Here is a 26,269-nt window from a genome sequence, read left to right as displayed (position 1 = left end):
TAGAAGGATATAGCAGACCTGAAAAGCACCATGAATCCATTCAACGTAATTAACATATATACAATTTTCACACAATAGTAGTATACAAATTCTATTCAAGTTCATTAGGGGTGATTCTGATGAGATGGAGCCGCTGCTGCTGCTAAGTCACCTCAGTTGTGTCGGACTCTTGCGATCCCAAGGACTATAGTCCCCAGGCTCCTCTGTCCATGGGATTCTCCAGGCAAGAATACTGGAGTGGGTTGCCATGTCCTCCTTCAGAGGATCTAAGACACCAGGAAGCCTCAATCTTCTTAAGTACTTCTGAACAGAATGTTGGCAGAAGTCAGGATGGAAAAAGCCATTCTGATGAAGTCTTAACTGGAAACGAGGAACATTTTATTGGACAATGGAGGAAAGGCCATCCTCCTAAAGTGGCAAAGAATTGAATTGTGTTCATGTTGTCATGCTTTGTGGAAGTTAGAACTTGCAAGGAATGAAATGAGATATTTAGCTGAAGCAGTTTCTAAGCAAAGAGTTGCAAGAGTAGCCTGATTCTTTCTGACTCTTCAGGATAAAATGTGAAAAGAAAGAGAAATGACTCAGATGAAATTGTTAATAAAAAAGAAATAGAAATTAAAGATTTGGGAAAATCTCAGTGGTGCTGGAGAAGACTCTTGAGAGATCTTGGGCCGCAAGGAGATCTAACCAGTCAGTCTTAAAGGAAATCAACCCTGAATATTCATCGGGAGGACTGATGCTGAAGCTGAAGCTCCAGTACTTTGGCCACCTGATGCGAAGTGCTGACTCACTGGAAAAGATCCTGATGCTGGGAAAGATTGATGGCAGAAGGAGAAGAAGGCAACAGAGGATGAGATGGTTAGATGGCATTACCGACTCAATGGACGTGAGTTTGAGCAAACTCCGGGAGACAGTGAAGGACAGGCAAGCCTGCTGTGCTGCTATCCATGGAGTTGCAAAGAGTCAGACACAACTGAGCGACTGAACAACAACAGTGTCTGTGTTAGAACAAATGAGAAGTGCCGTGTGGGAGAGGACACCAAGGATGGGTCCAGGCGAGCCTTCGATAAAGAGATTTATTCTGCCATCTCCATGGAAACCAGGAGCTCTTCTCCAAGATGATGGGAGACTAACTCTCCTTTCCCTCCAAACTGATTCAGAGGTCATCAGGGGTGCTGCTTCCATCACAGGCCTGCCTTTAGGGTGGGAGAGAGCAGCAGGGGCTGCTGGCGCCTACCGGAGCTCAGGAGGACCCACCAGCACCACCTGGCATCATGTGTCTGCAACCTGCACTCGGGCATGGTGCTCCTCAGCTGCCCTAGGTGCAGGCAGGTGCAGCTGAGGCAGGGGCAGCAGACTTTGGCAGCATCCATGCTGTGCCCATGGAGTGCATCCACACTGGGCGCATGGCTGCCTCCACCTAGGTTTTGAAGGATGGGACCAACCACCTGTGGAGCCACAGGGGTGGGAACTGTCACTCCTTCCTTCTTTCCCGTCTCTCCTCTTTGAACTGGGAGTGTGTGTCCTGTGCCCCTCCTACCATTTTGTATTTTGGAAGCACATGACAGGTTTGGTTTCACAGACACACAGCTGGGGAATGTGCCTCAGGATGAATCTTACCCTGAGTCTCACTTTATCTGATTTACATGATAATTTGGAGGAGACTTTGGACCTTTGAGTTGACATATGAGTAGGACATGAATTCTGGAGGGTCCATGTGGACTGCTACAGGCTTTATTATAGCTGTAATAAAGATTTCTAAAAGCCCTTATTCACCCTCATCTCTGTCCCTTTCCCCCTAGCTTACCAGTTACCTGTTCTCACTATCTGAAAGTGAAGTTATTATACGATGACATGGATATTTCTGTGCCACCTCCCCAGGTCATGTGTTAACAATCCTAACCTCTGATGTAGTGGTATGTGTTTAGAGGTGGGGCCTTGGGAGGCAATTAGGTCATTAGGGTGGACCCTTCGTGAATGGGATTAGTGCTCTTTTTGAAAAAGACCCCAGAGAGCTCCCTTTCCCTTTCTGCCACATCAGGACACAGCAAGAAGACAGTTGTCCATGACTAGAAATCTCACACCAAATTTGCTGATCCTAGCTTGCAGAACTGTGAGAAACACATTTCTGTTGTTGATAAGCTATCCAGTCTATGGTTTTTGTTACTAGCCTGAATGCACTAAGGCATCAACATAAACATCCATCGATAGGAAATGGAAGAACTGTATTATATCGTTACAGCAATTAAAATGAGCTAACTTTACATTTGGGCTTCCCAGGTGGTGCTAGTGGTTAAGAATCCACCTGCCAATGCAGGAGACATAAGAGATGTGGGTTTGATTCCTGGGTTGGGAAGATCCCCTGGAGGAGGTCATGGCAACCCACTCCAGTATTCTTGCCTAGAGAATCCCATGGACAGAGGAGCCTGGCAGTCTATAGTCCATAGGGTCATAAAATGTCAGACACGACTGGAGTGACTTAGCATGCATGCAACATTACATTTATAAACAAGTATAAAGCTCAGAAATACAGTGGTGAACAGAAAAAGGCAATCTTGAGAAAGCATAGTATGTGACATTTATATAAAGCTTGAAAACATGTAAAACAATATTATAGAATGCTCATAATAGAGGTATATATAGTAGTAGGAAAAAACATGCATCTGAAAAAATAAAATCAGGATGTGGCAGGTACAGGTGTTGTTATGCAACTTTATAATTTTCATGAATGTTTTACGTGCTAAACAAAGCACAGCTGAAATGCTTATCAGCTTGGCACAGATCAAGATGGAAGACACATTACGAAACTTAAGTGATCCAGACATCCTCAACCCTTCTGGCACCAGAAACCGGTTTCGTGGAACACTGTATTTCCATGGACCAGGAGGTGGGGGATGGCTTTGGGATCATTCAAGTGCATTACATTTATTGTGCACTTTATTTCTATTGTTATTACATCAAGTCCACCTCAGATCATCAGGCATTAGACCCCACAGGTTGGGGACCCCATTGTAATTGCCGTTCTACTTCATGTCATTGTAATTTCACTTTCAGATAGTGAGAACAAGTAACCGGTGAGCTGGGGGGAAAGGGACAGAGATGAGGTTGAATAAGGGCTTCTAGAATTCTTTATTACAGGTGTCTGTGAGGGTTTTCTGGAAATTTGAGGTGAGGTTTGAGACAGGAAGGAGGCAGCCTGGTGAATAAAGCAGAGAACACCAAAGAGAGATCGGATGATGAACAGTCTGCTTGAGTAGTGAGCCATTTCGGAGTGATTCATGCAGCCAATATTTATGATGTATCACTTATGCACATAAATCACAGAGACGACCTAAAATGTAGCAGAGAAACAAGAGCCAAAAAGGAAATGGAATTTGCTCTCCCCTCCCCCAACCCCATCACTCTGCATTCTAAAGTCAAAGTAGAACAGGACACAGAAAAATCGGCAGCGGGGAGGGGGGCAGGGAAAGGATTCTAGGGACGGGAGGGTCCCTCTAGAGAGGCTTGTATCTTTGTACAATGGGAACAAGAAACGGGGGTCCCAGCTGTACTGCTCCGTTTTTCATTCAGACTTGAAACGTTTCCCGCTTGGGGTTGCTTGGCAGAGCACTGGCTGCTCAGAATAGAAAACCTGATCACAGGCTGCTTTTCCTATGTGACACACCACCTACACTGTAACATGCTTCGGTGGCTGAATCAGAAGGTGACGTGCTTTTCAGTTCGCTAGAAGATATCCTGCTTGTCACAAACCAAGTAACTCTTGCCAGCATTTTCCAGTACAGCCTATTCGGTTATGGATCCCTCTACTAAACATAAGGTCCTCCAACAGAGAGGGGGGGAGGAAGCGTTGCTGCTAACGTATTAGCATCTTGCAGCGTATTCACGACGACTTCCTGTGGAGCTCAATGAAATGCCAGGGCTCAGTTGTCACAGGGGACTGTGTTCATTCATTGAGTTCCCTACCGGCAACCCTCCAGAGTGTTACAAATCCACTTAACAACCTCGAATTCTGGGTTTTCTGTTCATATTTGTAAATTAACATAAAGAAATACAGACTCACAAGCAAGGAGAATTCCCATAGGCTGCTGCCAAGAGGTTTTATGTTTATTTTGGCATTCAGAAGAAATCTTTTTGAATCCCTAAAGTGGGGAGCAGTTCTTTCATTAGGAATAAGTGAGGCTGGCCTAAAATGGTTCTGGACTTTCAAAAAAGTCTCACTTCTAACGAAAGCACTGACGCAGAAGTATATGAATAAAACAGAGCAAAGCCTCATGGTGTGCGGATAAGGCAGAAACTGAGGCACAAGGTGCCTCACTTCCTTCTCTGGGTTATTATCTCCTCCCATTACCTTCAAAAAAAGGCAACATCAGAGAGACAAAATTGCCACCCTGAAAATCTTTTTAATCCTTTTCCTCCACTTAGCCAAATTCCAGTTCACTTTATGAGGACTCTGGTACCACTTCCTGGCTTTTCTCTTAACTTTTCGCCTCCTCTCACTTGCCAAGGAGAAATAGGAAGGTCAGCAAGTGAAAAGGCTGAGTTTCCACATTCTAAGGGAGGTGACATTCCAGATGAAGCCTGGGGTTCAGACCAAGCTCTGGGAGAACACTGCAGGCTCGTGGGCAGTGAGACTTAGGGCCAGGTGAGGCCAGGGGCCTCACAGAGACCACTGCTATTGGGGAGCTGCGTCTTTGATCTTCACAGACCTGAAACGCAGAGCGCCTCTACCTGTCAGGAGTGGCCCCTTGGCACGCAGGGCAGCTGCATGTTTATTTAAGAACCCCACTCCTCTAAGGCAATGTTCTTGACCCTTTCTCACTGACATTCACAGTAGGAAATATATGTTACTTTACCATCTGTATTGGTCAGGGTCCACCAGTCAGGAAAAAAAGAAACTAAGTATTTTAACAGAGAGAATTTAACATAGGGAACGGTTGAACAGAAGTTGGAGGGCCTAAAAAACTAAAAAGAACACTGGAGTAACCCATACATCATAATTGTCTTGGGGACTGGAGATCAGAACAGTGAAGGGCCAGCAACTTTAAGGAGAGATGCTGAGGAGTTGGGCCATCAGAGAGGAGGTTTCACTAAGTAGAAAAGCTAAAGACCCACCGAGTCAAAAACATTCTGTCCTTTTAACGCCAAAGATATTATAAAGGTATTTTGGGGAATATCCAGAAATGCACATCAGAGGAGCTTGAAATTTAATAAGGAGAAAAGACAAAAGACAATGAGTAATTAATACTCGATCAGCCACTAGGCAGCCTGGTTAGATGTCAAGTGGATGACATAGAGGAGTAATACTGGGTAGAATAGGATTGTGAGCAGGAATGATCCGGGAAGGTTTCTTGTCAAGGCCTGAGCTATTTTTGATGGAACAGGCAGAGTTTAGGGAAGGAAGGGAGCATCCCAGGTGAAGAGAACACCAGGAGCAACAGGACGAGTCCACGCACGTCTGGTGTGGTGCCGAAACCTGGGAGTCAGAACCAGCGAGGGAAACCCGCGTGCTGGCCAGGGCCAAAATGAAGCCTTGCTCATGGAGAGGGTCTGTGAACTGAACGTTGGAAACTGTGCCCACGTTTAAGAAGCAGGTAGAAGACATAGTTAGGAATTCAGTGACAATGCTTTGCAGAGAACCAAGGTCAAGGAGCATGTAGGAGGGAGGTCTGCAAAGTCAAAGGCTGCTGAGCCCAAGGAACTGAGGACTGAGGGAAAACTCTGGTTCACGTTAGAAGCATGTTTCTCTTTTTTTTTGGGGGGGGGGGCGGCGGGGCTGCTGCACAGCTTGTGAGATCTTAGTTCCCAGACCATGGACTGAACCCCAGGCCCCACAGTGAAATCGCCAAGCCCTAACCACCGGACTGCCAGGGAATTCTCATGAAGTCTCTTTGATGAGGGTAACGGCTCTTGACCATATTGTCTGTCTCAGTGGATCAATCTTTCGAATTTGCTTGGTGTGTTTGACTATCACTTGGACTGGTAGAAAGTGCTGAGTGAAAACACCCAGTCCCCATGGTTTCCCAGCCGTCCGGAGCAGGTTAGGGTTTTTAAGGCTGTGCTTCAGTGGCTGGTGGTCTTCTCGTGCGTAACTGCCCTCCTCCAGCTTCCTGCAAAGCAGCTGTTCCCTTTTGCTGCTGTCATCCACTCTCCTCAAGGGGCCTGTCCTTCTGAGCAGAGGCTCTGGGATCCTGACTCAAGAAAACAAGGAGGGGTTACACATGGGACCGTGTGTTTGGAGACCTGTTCATGGTTGTGGGCTGCACTGAGACCCCAGCCAGCTGCCTTGCAATTGCGAGTAACTGCGAACGAGGGAAACCAGATGAGGGATCGATGGATTAGGTGAACCTGTCACCCCAACTAAACATGTGTTCAGCTGGGAGCCGAGCAGTATCAGCTTCCCCAGGAGAAAAGGAGAGTCTATTTATAGCCTTATTGTATGTGCACAGTTGTGACCAAATTGCTAGAGGTGACAGGTCTGGGTGTTGCTTCTGTGCTCGTTACACAATTAGGTTTTGTTCTGGATTTTCTCGTTTGAATGCTGTCATTTCTTCTGCACGATAGAAGCTGTGATCTTATAGTTTGGTTTCTTTTTTCCCTCCTAGACATCAGATTCAGCTACTGGCAACCCCTTTCTCACTTATACTAAATAGTTTTCATAAAACTAGTTTTATGCTAAATAGTTTTACAGGCTACCACTCTGTACGTAGCCTAAACACATCATGTGCATAAGCTGCTTAATACTTACTGAGTAACTATACTGTGGGCTGAATCAAATAGAATATGCAGATATATTCTGGGGGTGAAGACTATTATTTTAATAGCTGGCACTACAGTTTCTCTTGGCAATATACTTTCTTGGTATAGGAACATACTTTGATAAACAGTTTAGGAATGGAAGGTGGCCCTAAGTATAGACTCGGAGACAGAGATAAGAGTACTAAGTAAGGAGAGTATATCCTTCATTTAAAACACTTCAGTTGCTCCAAACCTTCAGAAGACTCTGCTATACAAACAACCAAAGAGTCTGCTTTCCACATCGTGTGGCAGCAGGAGAGAAAGGCATTGTAGGAGGTGGGATGTGAAGGAGTCTAACTCTTCAGAGAAAACTAGAGCTCGGAACCAGAATTGACCCTGAAACTGTAAGCCCCCAGGGAACATCTGACCTTGGAGAGAACCCTGGCCTTCAGCAGGAGTTGGAAAAGGGACTTGACTTAATTTCCACAAAACCCCTGTGGACAAGGTGACCCCAACTGAAAACTGGATGACATACATGGCAGCTTGCTATTTTTAATCATGATTTCTGGAGAAACATTTATTACTAGAAAACAACAGGGCCAGTAATCCCTACTTCCTTCTCCATTTACTTCAATCTGTAGGCCTCAATTTCCTCATCTACATTTCTGGCAACTGGATCTAGAATATGTATATGGTCTCTATTAGCATTTACAGCTCACTGAAAGGACTGATGCTGACGCTCCAATACTTTGGCCACCTGATAAAAAGAGCTGACCCACTGGAAAATATCCTGATGCTGGGATTGAGGGCAAGAGGAGAAGGAGGCAACAGAGGATGAGGTGGTTGGATGGCATCACCAACTCGAAGGACATAAATTCGAGGAAGCTCTGGGAGATGGTGGACAGAGGAGGCTGGGGTGCTGTAGTCCATGGGGTCATAAAGAGTCAGACACGACTTCAAAAGACTTAACAACAACAGCTCTAATAACAATCGCTAACATTTTAAATGTTCCTTTTTGAGGTAAATTTACTTACAGTGAAACATACAGATCTACAGCTAGCATTTCATGGGTTTTGACAAATGCATATACCCTCCTAAAGTGAAGTTGCTCAGTCGTGTGGGATTCTTAGGGACCCCATGGACTGTAGCCCACCAAGCTCCTCTGTTCATGGGGATTCTCCAGGCCAGAATACTGGAGTGGGTGACCCTTCTTTTTTCCAGGTTATCTTCCCGACCCAGGAATCTAACCAGGGTCGCCTGCATTGCAGGTGTATTCTTTATCAGTTGAGCTACCAGAGAAGCCTCCTAACCCAAATCCTAAGCAAGATACAGAACTTTTCCATCACAGAAAAATTCTCTCTTCAGGCAAACTACACCCTCTCCTCCAGGCTCCCACCCTTCTGGCTCTGATCACCATGGATCAAAGAACTAATATTTAAAAATTATGTTTAAATCCCAGCATTTTAGGGTGCTTCATTAGTATCAAAGCTTTTATTTCTCACAAGGCCTGTGAAGCAGCTATTACCTCCATTTTGCATACGAAAACGTTGAGCATCAGTGCGATTCACTGGCCCCTGGTTATCAGTATTTTAGACGTTGTTGCTCTTAACCTCACAGCATCTCTGAGGCGGGTCACGACCAGTCCACACCGATTGCTGCTAAGTCGCTCAGTCGTGTCAGACTTTGTGCGACCCCATAGATGGCAGCCCACCAGGCTCCTCTGTCCCTGGGAATCTCCAGGCAAGAACACTGGAGTGGGTTGTCATTTCCTTCTCCCCCACACCGATTATTCAAGGGTTATTAGAGACCAACTGTCAATTGAAATCAACGCCACTTAACAAATTCTCAAGCCTTCTGAATAATCGTAAAGGCCGTGTGCATTACGTTTTAGTAAATGATTCGTTTTATCCCACTCAGAAAATGGCAGAAAGGAGGTGTGAAAGGCTGCAGATTTGGTTTTTACTGGTGAAGAAGCCCCAGTGAGGTGGTTTTTAGGTTCCAAACACGCCAGACGGCCGGGCCAGAGGAGGCTGCCAGGATGGGCGGCGAGGGAGGGGCTGGACCCGCGACCTTGGCAGAGCCGGCGCCGCTCCTTCCTCTGACGCCACTCGCATCTCTCTCTCAGGAAAGAGTGGACTCGCGTCCTGGCACGGGGGTGGACGCTGCAGCGCAGGACTCGTCGGCGGCCTCAGAGCTCAGCTCGTCAGCCGTCCTCCTCAGTGGCGCCGTCTCCCTCCGCTCTCCGGCGCACCCTCGCGCCTCCCTGTTCCCGCAGCCCCGGCCGCTGCCCAGGCTCCTCCCCGAGCCGACTCCGAACCCTCGCGCTACCCCCCAGCCCCACCGCGCGGCCCACGGCTGTCATGGCAACAGGCGGCCGCCGCCGCCGCCGCCGCCGCCTCTTCACGTACGTAGGGAACTAACGGACTCCGCAGCGGCGGCGGCGGCCTGTGTCCTACCCCAACCCCACCTGGACCGCGGCAAAAACGGTCGGCCGACCTGCGCCACCTAGGTAATGAATCCGAGGTGGGGCGGGGGCCAGAGAGAGAGCCGGTGGTGGGGTGCTTGGGTGGACAGCCACACCCCAGCTCCCGCTGCCGGAGACACTGGGGCCATGCGCGGCGGGGGAGACTGCGTGCTGCGCGAGAGCGGGTGAGAGAGAGGCCGCGAGCGGTGGGCGCGCGGGGCATTATGGGGATTGTAGTTCAGAGGCTCCTCGGGCCTGCGGCCTTGGTGGCTCGGCCCGGACGGGCGAACTACAAAGCCCGGCGGCCCCGACAGCTGGGAAAGACCGATAAACTTTGAGCCGGCCGGGGGAGACAGGGAGAGTCTCTCTCTCTGGTGAGGGGGTTTCTGGGGTGGTCGCTGAATGGGGTTCTAAAGGGGAAGTGGAGGTGAGACTCGGGCGTTCCGCCCTGCCATTTGTCCCGCCCCGGCTGCAGCGCTGTCTCCACCCCGGCCCGGCCACAGCCCCGTGTAGAGTCGGGGAGGAGTCGCCTCCGGGGCTGCGGGGCCTCGGGCCTTCGGCGCCTCTCACCCTCCCTAGTTGCTGCCTCTTGGTGCAGAACCGTATGTATGGCACAGTTTTGATGGGCGACCGAAAAACTATATTTTAACCGATTTTTCTCCTTTCCCTGATTTGCTCCTTCATTGCTAGGTACTTGATCAGATTTGTTCTGAAGTAGTTCAGAGGTGTTTGCATTAATTAATCCCATTGGTTAATAATTACTCAAAGGGCATTAATGTTTAAAGGTTAAGTGTGGAAGTAGATAAAAGGTACCATGCTGTTGTATAGTAGTATCTGATATTTTTTCCGTTTTGCATTTTATTTATTGAGGGCCACGATTACAAAGTGAGCACTCCTTCACCTCAGCCTACTAGCCTGAACACTACCTACACATATTTTGATGCCATTTTATGATTATTTCAACTTTGAATTACTAAATTTTTTTTTTTAAGTATAGGATTGTGTTTTTAAACTAAATTTTTAGCAGTGGGTAGTAATAATTATTTTCTTCTATTATTACCATGTTTTTCAAAATTTCTTAGGACCATTTTTCAGAATGAAAAGTCCCCTGTTGTTTCTTTTTTAATGCTCTGAAATACATTTTAGTCCCTAAAGTTTGCCCAGGCCCTGGAGGTAAGGAAGCTGATACAGATTTAGAAAACCTCCCTAGTCCACCCTTTTAAAATTTTTCAATAGATAGATAACTATCCTAGAAATCTGGTATTTTACAATGGTGTGTTGGAAAATTATTGGTGCAGTATGGGCTTCTTTTGTGTGTGTGTGTTTCTAAACAAGAAGACAACTTAAGGTCACTATGAAATTAATTTTCTCTCACTATAAGATTCATTTTCTCTTTGGTCACTGTAAACTTGATTTAAAGAAGCAGTTTTGTAGGAGGAGATAAAAAGTAACTTTAATAAGACCACTGGGGATAAAATCGAGACCTTATGTTACACATAAGGAATTTGAAATATTTATTCATTTAGGATTTATTTATTCATTCATTCAGGATTTGTTAAGGATCTATTATCACATATCATATTGCACAAGGCAGTATGCCAGGTGGTGGGAATTAAGAGCTGATAGAAGATAATCTGTGTCCTGCATAGGCACACAGTCCTGTCATCATAATAGTGTGGAGAGACGGGTGCAAGTTGCTGCAAGCCCAGAGTGGGAATATGTTATAGTGATATTATATCACAGTAACATGTATTGAATACTTACTCTATGGGAGGCATATTTTGCATGCAGCCCCTTATTTTATCCTCACAACAATCCTATGAAGTAGCTCCTGTTATTTAGAGATGAGGAAACAGCCTCAGAGACCTTGCCCATAGCTGAATAAGGTCATAGCTGAGTGAAGTGTGAACCTGGGATTTCAGCCCAAGTGGGTCTAACTCATCTAAATGATCTCAACCACTGATGGCATCCTTTGTACCCTTGGGGAGGATTGTGACTGTCTAAGGAGATTAAGAGAAATCTCCAGAATGATGTGACATTTGACTTGTGCTAGGAAAGTTCATTAAGCTTTTATTGGAGTGAGGCTGAGGAAAGCCGTTCTAGGCAAATGGCATAACAAAAGCAAGGGAGAGATTTGAATGTTTTGTGTTTGGGGCATCCTTGACTGTTCTGATGACTGAAACCCAGAATATTTGCAGTGTAGTGGAGAGACCAGATATCAGATTACTCGGTACCATGATAAAGAATGTAGAATTTTTCTTCAACATGGGGTCACCATTGAAGAATTTCCAGTGGAGTAGTGGCCTTATTGGGCTTCGCAGGTGGCTCAGTGGTTAAGAACCTCCCTGCAATGCAGAAGATTCAAGTTTGATCCCTGGGTCAGGAAGATGCCCTGGAGGAGGAAAATGGCAACCCACTCCTGTATTCTTGCCTGGAAATCCCATGGACAGAGGAGCCTGGTGGGCTACAGTCCATGGGGTTGCAAAGAGTGTAACATAACTTAGCTACTGAGCACACATGCAGTGGCCTTAACAGGTTTATATTTTAGAAAGATAAACATAGTTTAAAGTAGAACTTTTTTCTTAAACCTCACATGTAAATATTATAAGTGAATTAGATAGATTCCCTGATAGCTCAGCTGGTAAAGAATCCGGTCACAATGCAGGAGACCCTGGTTTGACTCCTGGGTGGGGAAGATCCACTGGAAAAGGGATAGGCTACCCACTCCAGTATTCTTGGGCTTCCCTGGTGTCTCAGCTGGTAAAGAATCCACCTGCAGTGCAGGAGACCTGGGGTTGGAAGGTCCTCTGGGGAAGGGAATGGCTACCCAGTCCAGTATTCCGGCCTGGAGAATTCTGTGGACTGTATAGTCCATGGGGTTGCAAAGAGTTGGATACGACTGAGCAACTTTCACTCACATTAAAAATTAGTTTGAAAATATTTGCTTTCCTACTTAAAAACCATTACTGTGGAGACAAAAGAATTAACTTAAAATTAATATAAAAATTATAGTGACATCTGAAGCAATTTTGGGTTCTGAGAATAAGCTGGTTTTTCAGTTCAGTCCAGTCCCTCAGTTGTGTCCAACTCTTTGTGACCCCATAGACTGCAGCACACCAGGCCTCCCTGTCCATCACCAACTCCTGGAGTTTACTCAAACTCATGTCCACTGAGTCGGTGATGCCATCCAACCATCTAATCCTCTGTCGTCCCCTTCTCCTCCCGCCTTCAATCTTTCCCAGCATCAGGGTCTTTTCAGATGAATCAGCTGTTCTCATCAGGTGGCCACAGTATTGGAGTTTCAGCTTCAGCATCAGTCCTTCCAATGAACACCCAGGACTGATCTCCTTTAGGATGGACTGGTTGGATCTCCTTGCAGTCCAAGGGGCTCTCAAGAGTCTTCTCCAACACCACAGTTCAAAAGCAGCAATTCTTTGGCACTCAGCTTTCTTTATAGTCCAACTCTCACATCCATACATGACTACTGGAAAAACCATAGCCTTGACCAGACGGACCTTTGTTGGCAAAGTAATGTCTCTGCTTTTTAATATGCTGTCTAGGTTGGTCATAACTTTCCTTCCAAGGAGTAAGCGTCTTTTAATTTCATGGCTGCAGTCACCACCTGCAATGATTTTGGAGCCTGAGAAAATAAAGTCAGCCACTGTTTCCCCGTCTATTTGCCATGAAGTGATAGGACCAGATGCCATGATCTTAGTTTTCTGAATGTTGAGCTTTAAGCCAACTTTTTCACTCTCCTCTTTCACTTTCATCAAGAGGCTGTTTAGTTCTTCTTCACTTTCTGCCATAAGGGTGGTGTCATCTGCATATCTGAGGTAATGAATTTTCTCCCAGCAATCCTGATTCAATCTTGTGCTTCTTCCAGCCCAGCATTTCTCATGATGTACTCTGCATGTAAGTTAAATAAGCAGGGTGACAACATACAGCCTTGATGTATTCCTTTTCCTATTTGGAACCAGTCTGTTGTACCATGTCCAGTTCTAACTTGCTTCCTGACCTGCATGCAGGTTTCTCAGGAGGCAGGTCAGGTGGTCTGGTATTCCCATCTCTTTCAGAATTTTCCACAGTTTATTGTGATCCACACAGTCAAAGGCTTTGGCATAGTCAATAAAGCAGAAATAGATGTTTTTGTGGAACTCTCTTGCTTTTATGATGATTCAGCGGATGTTGGCAATTTGATCTCTGGTTCCTCTGCCTTTTCTAAATCCAGCTTGAACATCTGGAAGTTCATGGTTCACGTATTGCTGAAGCCTGGCTTGGAGAATTTTGAGCATTCCTTTGCTGGTGTGTGAGATGAGTGCAATTGTGTGGTAGTTTGAGCATTCTTTGGCATTGCTGTTTTTTGGGGTTGGAATGAAAACTGACCTTTTCTAGTCCCATGGCCATTTCTGAGTTTTTCAAATTTGCTGGCATATTGAGTGCAGCACTTTCGCAGCATCATCTTTTACGATTTGAAATAGCTCAATTGGAATTCCATCACCTCCACTAGCTTTGTTGGTAGTGATGCTTCCTAAGGCCCACATGACTTCACATTTTAGTTTTCCCAAATGTGTGTCTTAGTCGTGGTATAAGAGAGAAATCCAGTTATGCTGGGGGAAAAGCTTTGTGTGCGTGCATTTGTTTTGTGGGTCGATGGTAATTTTAAAGAAGAGAAGGGTGTGGTTGGAGATGCTGCTGAAGAGATAGGTTGGAACCAGGAATTTGTTAGGTTTAGATCTGAGTCATGAAGGAGACAAGTCATAATTATGTAGAACCAAATGAGGCAGCATTTTTTCTTCTTGGTCTGAGCATGAACTTGAACTGAGCTCTTCTTTTTGTTCTGAGACTAGAACTCTCCTTGAAGATATTACTTGGACTGTTGTGTATAGGGCAACACTACTGGGTCAGTTCAATTGCAAATATTGTAAGATGCTGATTCATTTTTGAATACATGATAATGCTCAAAATAAGAGAAGTATTGTCAAGTATGTGGCATTGTTAAAATATCTATGCCTCTTTCAGATGTAACCTGACCATTTAAAAGTCCTAGAAACTCTTCTAATTTAAATTCAAGGAGATTTTTGAAAAAATCCTCTTACGTTTCAAAGAGTTTAAATGGTTAAACCTTTTAAAACCTCTATTCACAGAGGTTATGGTTAAAAGTAATTAAAGTTGTGGTACAGCTTCTAGGAATTAACAATGAAAACTGGGTTAGTTGAAAGTAGCGGCTTTAAACTTATGCATTAACGTTGAATGTGGAGTGAAAATAATAGCTTACGTTGGTTCAGTGTTATGTGCTTGGAATGAGGCTAATGTATTTCACATTTAATTTTTGCAATAACCTTGTGATGATAAATATTATTTTCCCTATTTTATAGATGTAGAACTATGTAGAGGCTGAGAGAAGTTACATGATTTGCTTGAGAGCACAACTGAAAATTTGTAATGCCTGGATTCATACCCAGGCTTTTTTGCCTGAAATTTTAATGTTGCCTTCACACTTGAATAGTTTAGCTTGGTATACAAGTCTAGATTGGCAGCCTCCAACTAGTAGCACATGAGAGACATTATTCTGCTGCCTCCAGGCTTCCAGTATTCCTTTTGAAAAGTTAGCTGTTAATATATTATTTTTCCTTTGTTGATAATATATCATTTCTCTCTATTGGTTTTAGGTTTTGTAGTTTTACTACGTTGTCCTAGATGTTGACTTGTTTTTATTTATTTTGAAACAGAGTTACTATCTTGTATAGATTTTGAAAAAGTTTTAGCCATTATGTATTGAATATTGCTCTCTCCTTTTTTTTTCCCTAGAATTCGTAATAGACATATATTGGGCCATGTCTTTGTACTCTCTGCATTTCTTATCTTTGTTTACTTATTCTGTGTTTATATGCTGCATTCTGGGCAAGTTCTATAGCCCTATAGTCTGGTTTCTTGATCCTCCTTTCATCTGTGCCTGATCTGCTATTTCCTCAGTGCACTGAGTTTTTCATTTCAGTGAACATTTCATTTTAATGCTAAAAGTTGTTCTTGATTCTTTTTCAAACCTGTCTGTTTTTTAATGGCTTGCTCCTATGTTTTTAGGTATATTTATTTTGTAGTGACTATTAGATTATCAAATGCTTTTGATAATAGCAATAATTCTGCTATATGTTGTAGCATTTGCCTCACTCTTATAATGGATTATATTTTTTGTACCTTGACATTTTGGATATAACCTCAGTGCAAATACTGTGAAGTCTTGGTCAAGGATGTATCCTGTACTTTTGGTTGTTTCTGTGAAGTGCCTTATGGAGAACTGGTGAATGAATAAATGCATTTTAGTATATTCATATAATGAGGTGCTACTCAGCAATAAAAGCATCAAATTACCGATACATACAACAATCTGGTTGAATCTCAGAAGCATTATTCTAAATGAAAGAAGTCAAACACCAGAATGTATGCTATATGATTCTATTTATGTCACATTCCAGAAAAGACAAATCTGTGGTGATTAATGAATGGAAGAATGCATGCAGTTTTGTACACATTTTTCAAAAGAAATAAAATTGTATTCTTAAAATGTGTGAATTTCATGGTGTAAAAAGTATACTTCAGTAAAGCTGATTAAAAAAAAAAAAAAGCACGCAGCATTCTATGGCAACGGAAGTGAGAATAGTGGCTGCCCTGGAGGGCAAGTACCAACTGTGAGGAGTCATGGCTTCAGTGGGGTATGAAAATGATCCATATCTTGATGTGGGTGTTACCTGGGTGTAATCCGTTTTAAAATTCACTGAAGATGTGTTTACTCTGTGTGTGATATACTTCAATAATAAAGTGCAAAAGGAGAAAAATACTTCATAGAGAGGAGCTAGAATACAAAGTTGAGAAAATCTAGAAGAAAGTTGAGCAAAAGAGCAAAGAGAGAAGATAAGTAAATTAGAGGGCTAATCTAGAAAGTCCAGTAGCTAAATAAAAGGTGTTCAGAAGAGAGAAAAATGAAAAGAAATCGTCAACGAACTAATTCAGAAGTTTTCCTAAAATTGAAAGACACTAGTTTCTAGTTTGAAAGAATCACATATAGACCCATGTCAAAGCATTTCATCAACAGTTTTAGGAAACTTGTGTCAAAGAGAAGATCCTATAAGTTTGCAGAAAGGGAAAAAGACATATATAAGCGATCAGAAATTTGAATGACTTTAGTTGCCTCAACTTAATCTTGAAACTTAGAAGGTAATAGAGCAATGCTTTTACATTTTTAAAGGAAATTATTTGCAAATGAAAATTCAGTAATCAGTCAGACTATCACTGAAGTATGAAGATAGTTTACTAAAGGTATTTTAAGACATGCATAGTCTCAAAATTTTATTTTACTCCCCATTTATGGAAAATGTATTCCATAAAGGAGACACTTGCTCTTTGGAAGGAAAGCTGTGATAAACCTAGACAGCCTATGAAAAAGCAGAGACATCACTTTGCTGACAAAAGTTCATACAGTCAAAGCTATGGTTTTTCCAGTAGTCATGTACAGATGTGAGAGTTGGGCAATAAAGAAGCCCGAGTGCTGAAGAATTGATGCTTTTGAATTGTGGTGCTGGAGAAGACGCTTGAGAGTCCCTTGGACAGTGAGGAGATAAAACCAGTCAATCCTCAAGGAAATCGACCCTGATTATTCATCAGAAGAACTGAAGCTAAAGCTCCAGTACTTTGGCCACCTGATGCTGACTCATTGGAAAAGACTGTGATGCTGAGGAAGATTGAAGGCAAAGGAAGAAGGAGGGAGCAGAGGATGAGTTGGTTAGGTAGCATCACTGACTCAATGGACATGAGTTTGAGCAAACTCTGCGAGATAGTGAAGGACAGGGGAGGCTGGCGTGCTGCAGTCTGAAAGTGAAGTTGCTCAGTCGTGTCCGACTCTTTGTGACCCCATTGACTGTAGCCTACCAGGCTCCTCAGTCCATGGAATTTTCCAGGCAAGAGTACTGGAGTGGGTTGCCATTTCCTTCCCCAGGGGATCTTCTGAACCCAGGAATCGAACCCGGGTCTCCTGCACTGCAGGCAGACGCTTTGCCATCTGAGCCACCAGGGATGCCCTGCTGCAGTCTGTGGGATTGTAAAGAGTCAGACACGACTTAATGACTGAACAACAAGAGGGCAAACCAAGAAAGGAAGAAAGACATGTGATAGACCGACAAAAAAAAAAAAAAAGATTCAATATAGAAAAGACAAAGACTACTCCAGATAATTGAAATACCAAATTGAACAGCCTTGGGAGGTAGATAAGAGTGTCCAGAGTAAAGGTTAGGCTTGCTTACAGCCTTGAAAGAAAGATAGTATCTTCATCTGGAACAAAGGATAGGCATGCATGGTGTTCAGTATGATAGATTTGGGTTCCCTAAATTTAGGATTCTTGGGTAATATAGTCTGCTGCATTTGCTGTTACCACGTGGCCCATTACATGTTGCTTTGTAGAAACGGGTTTGGGGGACCAGTACAAAACACCCCCACAATCTTAGGTTGCAAGTTTTGTAGTTTTAACTCTTATATTTGAGTCATTCATTTTGAGTTAAATTTTGTATATGTTGTGAGGTAAGACTTGAGATTGAGAATTTTTTTTTTTCCCTAATATGGATATCTAGCTGTTTCAACGGAGAAGGCAATGGCAACCCACTCCGGTACTCTTGCCTGGAAAATCTCATGGACAGAGGAGCCTGGTAGGCTGCAGTTCATGGGGTCGCTAAGGGTAGGACATGACTGAGCGACTTCACTTTCACTTTTCAGTTTCATGCATTGGAGAAGGAAGTGGCAACCCACTCCAGTGTTCTTGCCTGGAGAATCCCAGGGACGGGGGATCCAGGCGGGTTGCCGTCTATGGGGTTGCACAGAGTCAGACACGACTGAAGCGACTTAGCAGCAGCAGCAGCAGCTGTTGCAACACCCTTTTTGGAAAATATATATATATATATATACACACATATATATTTGTACATATATATATTTATACACACATATATATATTCGTTGATTTGCCTTGACAACTTTGTCAAAAATTAGTTGGCCATATACGTTTCGATCTTTCTGTACTCTGATTTCTTCCATTGGTCTGTGTCTATCTTTATGCCAGTCCCATGCCATCTTGATTCCTGTTAATTTTACAATAAATCTTGGAATTACTATAAGTTGTCCTACCTTACTATAATTTTTTAAACTGTTTTGGCTGTTCGTGTCCTTTGTATTTCCATCTAAGTGTTGAATCAGCTTGTCAGTTTTTGTAAGAAAGGCTGCTGGGATCTTGATTGGGATTTCGTTGAGTCTGTGGATCACTTTCAAGAGAATTGACCTTGAGGGTTTCAATTCATAAATGCATGTGCACATACACACATGTATGTATATCTTTTAACTTAGGTCATCTTTAATTTCTCAGTGCCCAGATCTTACATATATTTTGTTGCTTTTATTCCTGGAGTATTTAGTATTTTTGAGTGATTTTACTGTTTTGACTTTAGTTTTCAATTTTTTTATTGTTAATAGAAATACAATTGATTTTTTAATATTAACCTTGTATCCTGCGTATCCTGCAACTTTACAAAACTCACTTACTAGTTCTAGTAATTATTGTAGATTCCCTAGGATTTTCTCCATTAACAATTAACATTGTATGTGAATAAGAGCAATTTTCCTTCCACTTTTCTAATATGTATCCCTTTTATTTTTTTCTTGGCTAGTTGCACTGGTTAGAATCTATAGTTTTCATGTTGAATAGGGCTTTGCTTATTTTTTCTTGATTTTGGGAGAGAGTACCCAGTTTTTTCTGGAGAAGGCAATGGCAACCCACTCCAGTACTCTTACCTGGAAAATCCCATGGGAGGAGCCTGGTAGGCTGCAGTCCATGGGGTCGCTAAGAGTTGGACACGACTGAGCAGCTTCACTTTCACTTTTATGCATAGGAGAAGGAAATGGCAACCCACTCCAGTGTTCTTGCCTGGAGAATCCCAGGGATGGGGGAGCCTGGTGGGCTGCCGTCTATGGGGTCGCACAGAGTCGGACACAGCTGAAGCGACTTGGCAGCAGCAGCATTCAGTTTTTTCACAGTTAATCTGATGATAGCTGCTCTTTACTAGATTGAGGAATTTCTATTCTCAGTTTGCTAAGCGTTCTTATCATGAATAGTATTGAGCTTGTCCACTACTTTTTCTGCATCTGTTCAGATGATCATGTTTTATTTCTAGTCTCTTAAAATTGGCTTTTTAAATATATACTACCTTGAATTTTTTATATAAACTCCACTTGGTCATAATGCATTATCCTTTTTATATACTGGATTTGATTAGCTAAAATTCAAATATTTTTGTATCTATATTCCTGAGGGATACTGGTAGGTAAGTTTCTTTTCTTATAATGTCTGATTTTGGTATCAGGCTAACACTTGTCTTAAAATATGAGTTGGAAGTTTTCCACCTGTTTCTTTTTCTGAGAGTTTGTTTGGAAATTGTTTGTTTTTTTTTTTTCCTTAAATACTTGGAAGAATTCACTCATGAAGTCTTTTGGATTTGGAGTGTTGGTTTTGTTTTTTGTTTTTCTTTGGTGGGAAGATTTTAAACTACAAATTGAATTTCATTGATTGACACAGGACTACTCAAATTAATTATTTCTTCAGAAATAGCTTTGGTATGTTGTGACTTTATCTCTACAGTTTGTAGTGATGGCCCCTCCTTCATTCCTGATTTTGGTAATTTGTGTTTTCTCTCTCCCTTTCTTGACTAGTATAACTAGAGGTTTAATAATTTTTAATGATCTCTTCAAAGAACCAAATTTTTACTACATTGAAAATTTTTTTCTTGTTTCTATTTTATTGATTTTTGCTTTCAACTGTGTTATGTTCTTCCTTCTACTTCTTTTGGATTTAATGTGCCTTTATTTTCCTAGATTCTTAAGACAAGCTGAAAGCAGGAGTTTGCAAACTACAATCTGGGGACCAAATCTAGCCTGAGACTTGTTTTTGAACAGCTGGTGGCTCAGGTGGTAAAGAATCTGCCTGCAGAGTAGGAGACCCAGGTTTGATCCCTGGGTCAGGAAGATCCCCTGGCGAAGGGAATGGCAGCCCACTTTAGTACTCTTGCCTGGAGAATTCCGTGGACAAAGGAGCACAGTGGGCTATGGTCCATGGGGTCACAAAGAGTCGGACCATACTGAGAGACTAACACCCACACACACACATGAACTAAGGATGTTTTTTCATTTTTTTTTTTAAAGTTAAGTCAAACGAGGAATAATGTTTTGTGATATGTGAAAATAAATGAAATTCAGTTATCAGTGTCTGTAAATAAAGTTTTATTGGGACACAACCACACTCATTTGTTTTCTTTTTTTTCATTTGTTTTCATGTTGTCTGTGGATGCTTGTGTACACAGTTGAGGAGTGCCATAGCGACTTGGTGGTGTCTCAGTGCTCAAAACTGCTGCTTGCTTCCACTGTCGTCAGTGTCTCATGTGCCCTCCATATCCCTGTACTCTGGCATTTTACTCTATTATCAGCGGAGTCCCGTCATGTTAAAAACAGAAAAGATGAGAAAAATGGACTTGAAGTATTTATACTTTTAAAGCACAGTGCAGTGAGGAATATTGAACAGGATGACAAAGCATTGTGATTATTATGCAATGACTCTACAGGTGTGCTGAAGAAATACAGTTTATCCTGATATCACCAGACGAATCACTCATCATGGTATTCCGAATTCATAGGAAAGCAGTGGCTAGAAAACTTAAAAAGGAGTATCTTTTCAAGCAGAATTTCTTCACGAAATTAAAAAACAAAAATCAGGCTGCCCCCGGAGTAAGTTTCTTGAGTGTCTCATTAGTTGGCCAAAGAAGGAATCATTTGCCGATGGTGATTTAAGTAAATCTTATTTGACTGTAGCAGCCAAAGAAATGTGTCTGGAGAGAATAAACTTGTTTAAGACTATTAGCCTTTTGGTGAGAATAATTGCTAGAATAGTTGAGGACATCAGTCAATTAAAAAAACAAGGCAAATGATTTTGAGTGGTTTTCCTTGGCTCTTGGTGAATTGACAGATGTTACCAAAACAGCTCAAGTGTTTATTTGCAAAGTCAGTGCTGAGTTTGAAGTTACTGAAGAAATACATTTAATGAATAGTGTTCATGGAATAGCTACAGACAGGAATATTTATTAAAAAGTTGAGAATACACTTATTCTGTATAACCTGGAGTGGAATCTGATGTGTTGGAGCTAGTGGTGGTAAAAAAATAAAAATATGTGTAGAAGAGAAAATGGCTTACATAAACAAATTTACAAAGCTGTGAAAACATAGGGTGATAAAGTTGATGGTTCTTTACTTTTTTATAATCAGCAGGTATTTTGCAGAGAATATTTGAATCTATCATGTGATAAGAAACCGTCAGTGTCCTAAGACGCAGGAGTGTTACTCTTGAGGGCTTAACCATTGTCAGTTCCTTGAATTTTTGTCAGAAGCAGAATATCCTGACGTCTCCCTGCCACACAGCAGTTCCGTGGCTTGTAGTGGCGAAGTTCTGTTGCAGTCTTGAGTTATGGGCTAATCTGAAATTTTTCTGAATGAGAGGAACTGTTCTCATCCACTGTTAACTGAACACTGAATAGCTTTGGAAAGCAGTTTTGCTGCAGACTTGATAATGTTTCTTAATAAATTCAGTGGAAAGTTTCAGGATCAGACTGCTTACGTGCGAAACTAAAGTTATTTTGATGCCAGCTGATGTTTGAATCACAAGTAGCACTGAGCTGTTTTATAATATATAGCTTTCTACACTGTCAAAAGTTAAAGCAAAGAAGTGAGATCTCTGTTCCCACCCAGATTTTCAGTGTATTTGAGCTCAAACTACTTTGATGCAAGTCAAATGAAATTTCCATATTACAAAATCCATTTAACTGTGTAATGGAGATACTTCCACTTAACCTTCATTTGGAATTGATTAATATGCAGTGTAATGACTTACCAAGAGAAGAATAAAACCTTCAAATGCTTTTCAAACAGTGAATATGCTGGATTGAAATTATATGCTTGTGATTTGATATCAGTATGTGACAATACCTCTCTTGGTAAACAGGCACTTTTAAACATGAAATGTGTAAATCTTATTAAAAAGCAGTATTGACACATGAACATTTGCAGTTGATCTTGATGATAGGAAACACTTAACTCTGAATCCCAACTACATGAAATCATATCCCCTGTTCTGCAAAAAGTTGTACTCAATCATTACTACTATAATAGTTTGAATTTTGTTGATAAAAATTATGGACATTTTTGTCTCTTCAAAACTACTTACATAATACCCTCAAATTTTCCTGTTGCCCCTCAAAGCTAAAAATATTTAGCCCTTCACAGGGAAAGTTTGCTGACCCTACTTTACATGGAAATATTTCCATTGTGCATCTTTGTGTTCCTGCATATATTAGCAGAATTAATGCTTTTGTCTAAGGACTCATTTGAAGAATTGTAATTTAAACTGTGGAAAATTCTGAAAGAGATGGGAATACCAGACCACCTGACCTGCCTCTTGAGAAACCTGCATGCAGGTCAGGAAGCAACAGTTAGAACTGGACATGGAACAAGAGACTGGTTCCAAATAGGAAAAGGAGTACGTCAAGGCCTGCTTATTTAACTTACATGCAGAGTACATCATGAGAAACACTGGGCTGGAAGTAGCACAAGGTGGAATCAAGATTGCTGGGAGAAATATCAATAACCTTAGATATGCAGATGACACCACCCTTATGGCAGAAAGTGAAGAGGAACTAAAAAGCCTCTTGATGGAAGTGAAAGAGGAGAGTGAAAAAGTTGGCTTAAAGCTCAACATTCAGAAAACTAAGATCATGGCATCTGGTCCCATCACTTCAAGGGAAATAGATGGGGAAACAGTGGAAACAGTGTCAGACTTTATTTTTTTTGGGCTCTAAAATCACTGCAGATGGTGACTGCAGCCATGAAAGTAAAAGACACTTACTCCTTGGAAGGAAAGTTATGACCAACCTAGATAGCATATTAAAAAGCAGAGACATTATTTTGCCAACAAAGGTCCGTCTGGTCAAGGCTATGGTTTTTCCAGTGGTCGTGTATGGATGTGAGAGTGGGACTGTGAGGAAAGCTGAGCGCTGAAAAATTGATGCTTTTGAACTGTGGTATTGGAGAAGACTTGAGAGTCCCTTGGACTGCAAGGAGATCCAACCAGTCCATCCTAAAGGAGATCAGTCCTGGGTGTTCATTAGAAGGACTGATGTTGAAGCTGAAACTCCAATACTTTGGCCACCTCATGCAAAGAGTTGACTCATTGGAAAAGACCCTGATGCTGGGAAGGATTGGGGGCAGACGGAGAGGGGACGACAGAGGATGAGATGGCTGGATGGCATCACCAACTCGATAGGCATGAGTTTCAGTAAACTCCAGGAGTTGGTGATGGACAGGGAGGCCTGGCATGCTGCGATTCATGGGGTCGCAAAGAGTCAGACACGACTGAGCCACTGAACTGAACTGAATTTGAAGAAAAGGCTTTCCGTGGTTGTCCTATATTCTGTGGGTAGATCTACTGAATGTTGCCATTTCTTACTGTGTAAGAGTGGTATACTATTTGCTGCAGTGAGGTTCTCAGGTAACATAAATGCTGCCTTCAAGGAACCTATGCTGGGAGAAGGGGCAACTAAAATGGCAGAACACATAAAAAGAAATGACCTTAATCTTTTCAAGAATGTACTGGAGTCAGCTAAAATGCCTAGAAGTAGTTGTTAGTTTTGAGGAAGAGGTTCTGAGCCCCTTAAAAACAGATAAGAGGTAGAGAGGAAGAGCCAGGCTACTCCCATCAAAATTTAATCCCCTCAGGAAAGCATGGGACAAAATGATTTTTCTCTAAGTGTATTTTTTGGTTTACTGTTCCAGGAAGTAAGAGTAGGTCAATTTGGACTCCTTCCCAAGATGTCATTCTTCTGGATCTCTGGACAGTTTTCAGTGGAAAGTATCTTTGCTTAGAAGCCTTGGATGATCTTGGGAGACTGTTGAGAAGCCTGGGGAAAGGCCAGAATTATTGAGCTGGAGGGCTTTGGTGGAAACCAGAGGTTCAGATGGTATTTTTCCTAGTTTCTTGTAGAAGGGGAAGATTAATGATAGTGATTTGCACAGGCAAAAAGCTCTAGAGAATGGCAGGAGTATAGAAGATTACCAGATGGGGTGCATCAGACAGTTAAATACAGGTTTTTGTTTAGATTTAAGTTGTATGAAACACTTAAATTCATATAAATGATGCATTGACAACTATAGGCTGTAGTTTTAAAATGTGTTCCTTAAGTCAGAAAATTCCTGCCCTTTTTGTTCTTGGGGCCAGATAGTTTTAGTGAAAAATAATTTTTGCAGTTTTAATTGATGTTGGTGGAAAATGTGAGCTATTTATATGTTTAGCTTTACATTGTCAAGAATAAACCGACTAAAATAAAGCAAGTTGATCTTTACTGTTCGTGCAGCTTGTGGTGATTATGAATGAGCAAGGAGAACTGGTGTCCAATTTATGTAGCTGAAACATAAATTGATAGTGCAGATCTGTGTCATTTCTCTGGTTATCTCTGTGGGTGTTCTTTTGTAGTCTGTGCATTTCCAAAATTGGGAACTTTGTCCAGTATCATTATAAGATGCATTCAGATAACGTCAAAGAATGAGAGAAACATTTTGACTTTCAAAGTACTTTTAAGCAGATCTTTTAAAGTGTAATAAGAAATGCTTTAAAGTCAGTACTGAGAACTTAATAAAAAGCCATTATATTTTATGTTTAGATCTCTGAAGGATGAATTTGGCTGAGATTTGTGACAACGCAAAGAAGGGAAGAGAATATGCACTTCTTGGAAATTATGACTCATCCATGGTATATTACCAGGGGGTGATACAGCAGATTCAGAGACATTGCCAGTCAGTCAGAGACCCAGCGGTCAAAGGCAGATGGCAGCAGGTAAGAGCACGTGCAGGTGTTCAGTGGGTGAGGACAGTGGTCTGCTACACTGGAAAGATTTGAGTTGGAAAATCAGTTTGAGATTTTGCGAATAGTTCCCTTTTGTCTGAATGCTGAAATATATTTAAAAATGTACTCTGGATAGTTTTTCTGTCTTTCCTAGTTAATATGTATATGATTTTCATAATATATTGAGTTGGCCAAAAAGTTTGTTCAGTTAGTGAACACATTGTTCAATAAAACCCTTGGTGAAAATGAAAAAATGTCTTTTAGGTTTACTTAGAACAAACTTTTTGGTCAACTCAGTATTTTTGAGATGTATTTCAAAGCCATTTAATTCAAATTGATTCTCATTGTTTTTTCCTCTTCAGTTGACTAATTGTGTGTGATTACAAGTTGTAGAAATGAGTTATTTCTACTTGCCCTTTCCCCTTTCATTTTTACATGTAATTTTGACCCATTTCACAAAACTTGTCCTTTAAGAAAGTTTCCTCTTCTTTTGAAAGACTCTACAAATACAAAGGAGTCAGTAATCTAATAAAACACACTAATATATTTACTCTGTCTCTTGGCTATACAATTTGATTTTATAATATTAGTTAATAAAAACTTGAATTACAATTTCCCCATTTACTCTTAAAACTTAAAATCCTTTTAAAATTAAAAGAACAAAGTCAAGCATTTCTTTGAAGTTTCATTTATGTGCTAATGCCTTTCAAGTGTTTCTTTTAAGTTTTCCACTGGTCAGAAATTGATGTTTTACTAAGTTTTCAGGGTAAATTTGGCTTTTTTCCAACTTAAGCGTTACCAAATTATGTAGAGTGAGAACAATATATTGGTTTTAACTCAAATTGAAATTTTTGAGTTCTTCTTTCTGGTGTCCTAGCCACAGACAAGACTTGTTTACTAATCCAGCATGGAAATATTTTTGACATGTTCTTAATTGTGTTAAATAGCATTTCTATTCTGGTACTTCTATTATGTTTATTTCCATTAGGTTCTGAAATTTCATTTCTCTCAGTATAGCATATAGTTGCATATATTAGGTGAATTTAGATTTTTCTTTGGTTTTATGACTTTGTTTATATGTTTCTGTATGTTATTTGAGA

General features: G+C 41.7%; 1 protein-coding gene across 5 annotated transcripts in view; it reads left to right on the top strand.

Moving 5' to 3' along the window:
- The first annotated feature begins 8,887 nt into the window (after nt 1–8,887).
- KATNAL1 (katanin catalytic subunit A1 like 1) overlaps nt 8,888–26,269 on the top strand; it is a 57,717-nt gene continuing 40,335 nt past the window's right edge. Inside the window, exons 1-2 of one of the 5 annotated variants that reach the window (XM_020874302.2) lie at nt 8,888–9,244; nt 24,988–25,160. In XM_020874302.2, coding sequence (XP_020729961.1) covers nt 24,999–25,160 — 162 coding nt within the window. In that variant the 5' untranslated portion in view covers nt 8,888–9,244; nt 24,988–24,998. The other 4 variants (XM_020874304.2, XM_070471746.1, XM_070471747.1 and 1 more) reach the window with 4 other exon arrangements.

Source organism: Odocoileus virginianus, chromosome 8 (assembly GCF_023699985.2).
Source record: "Odocoileus virginianus isolate 20LAN1187 ecotype Illinois chromosome 8, Ovbor_1.2, whole genome shotgun sequence".
NCBI lineage: Eukaryota > Metazoa > Chordata > Mammalia > Artiodactyla > Cervidae > Odocoileus > Odocoileus virginianus.
Note: the sequence above shows the minus strand (reverse complement) of the source record. Positions and strands in the feature narration are given on the sequence as shown.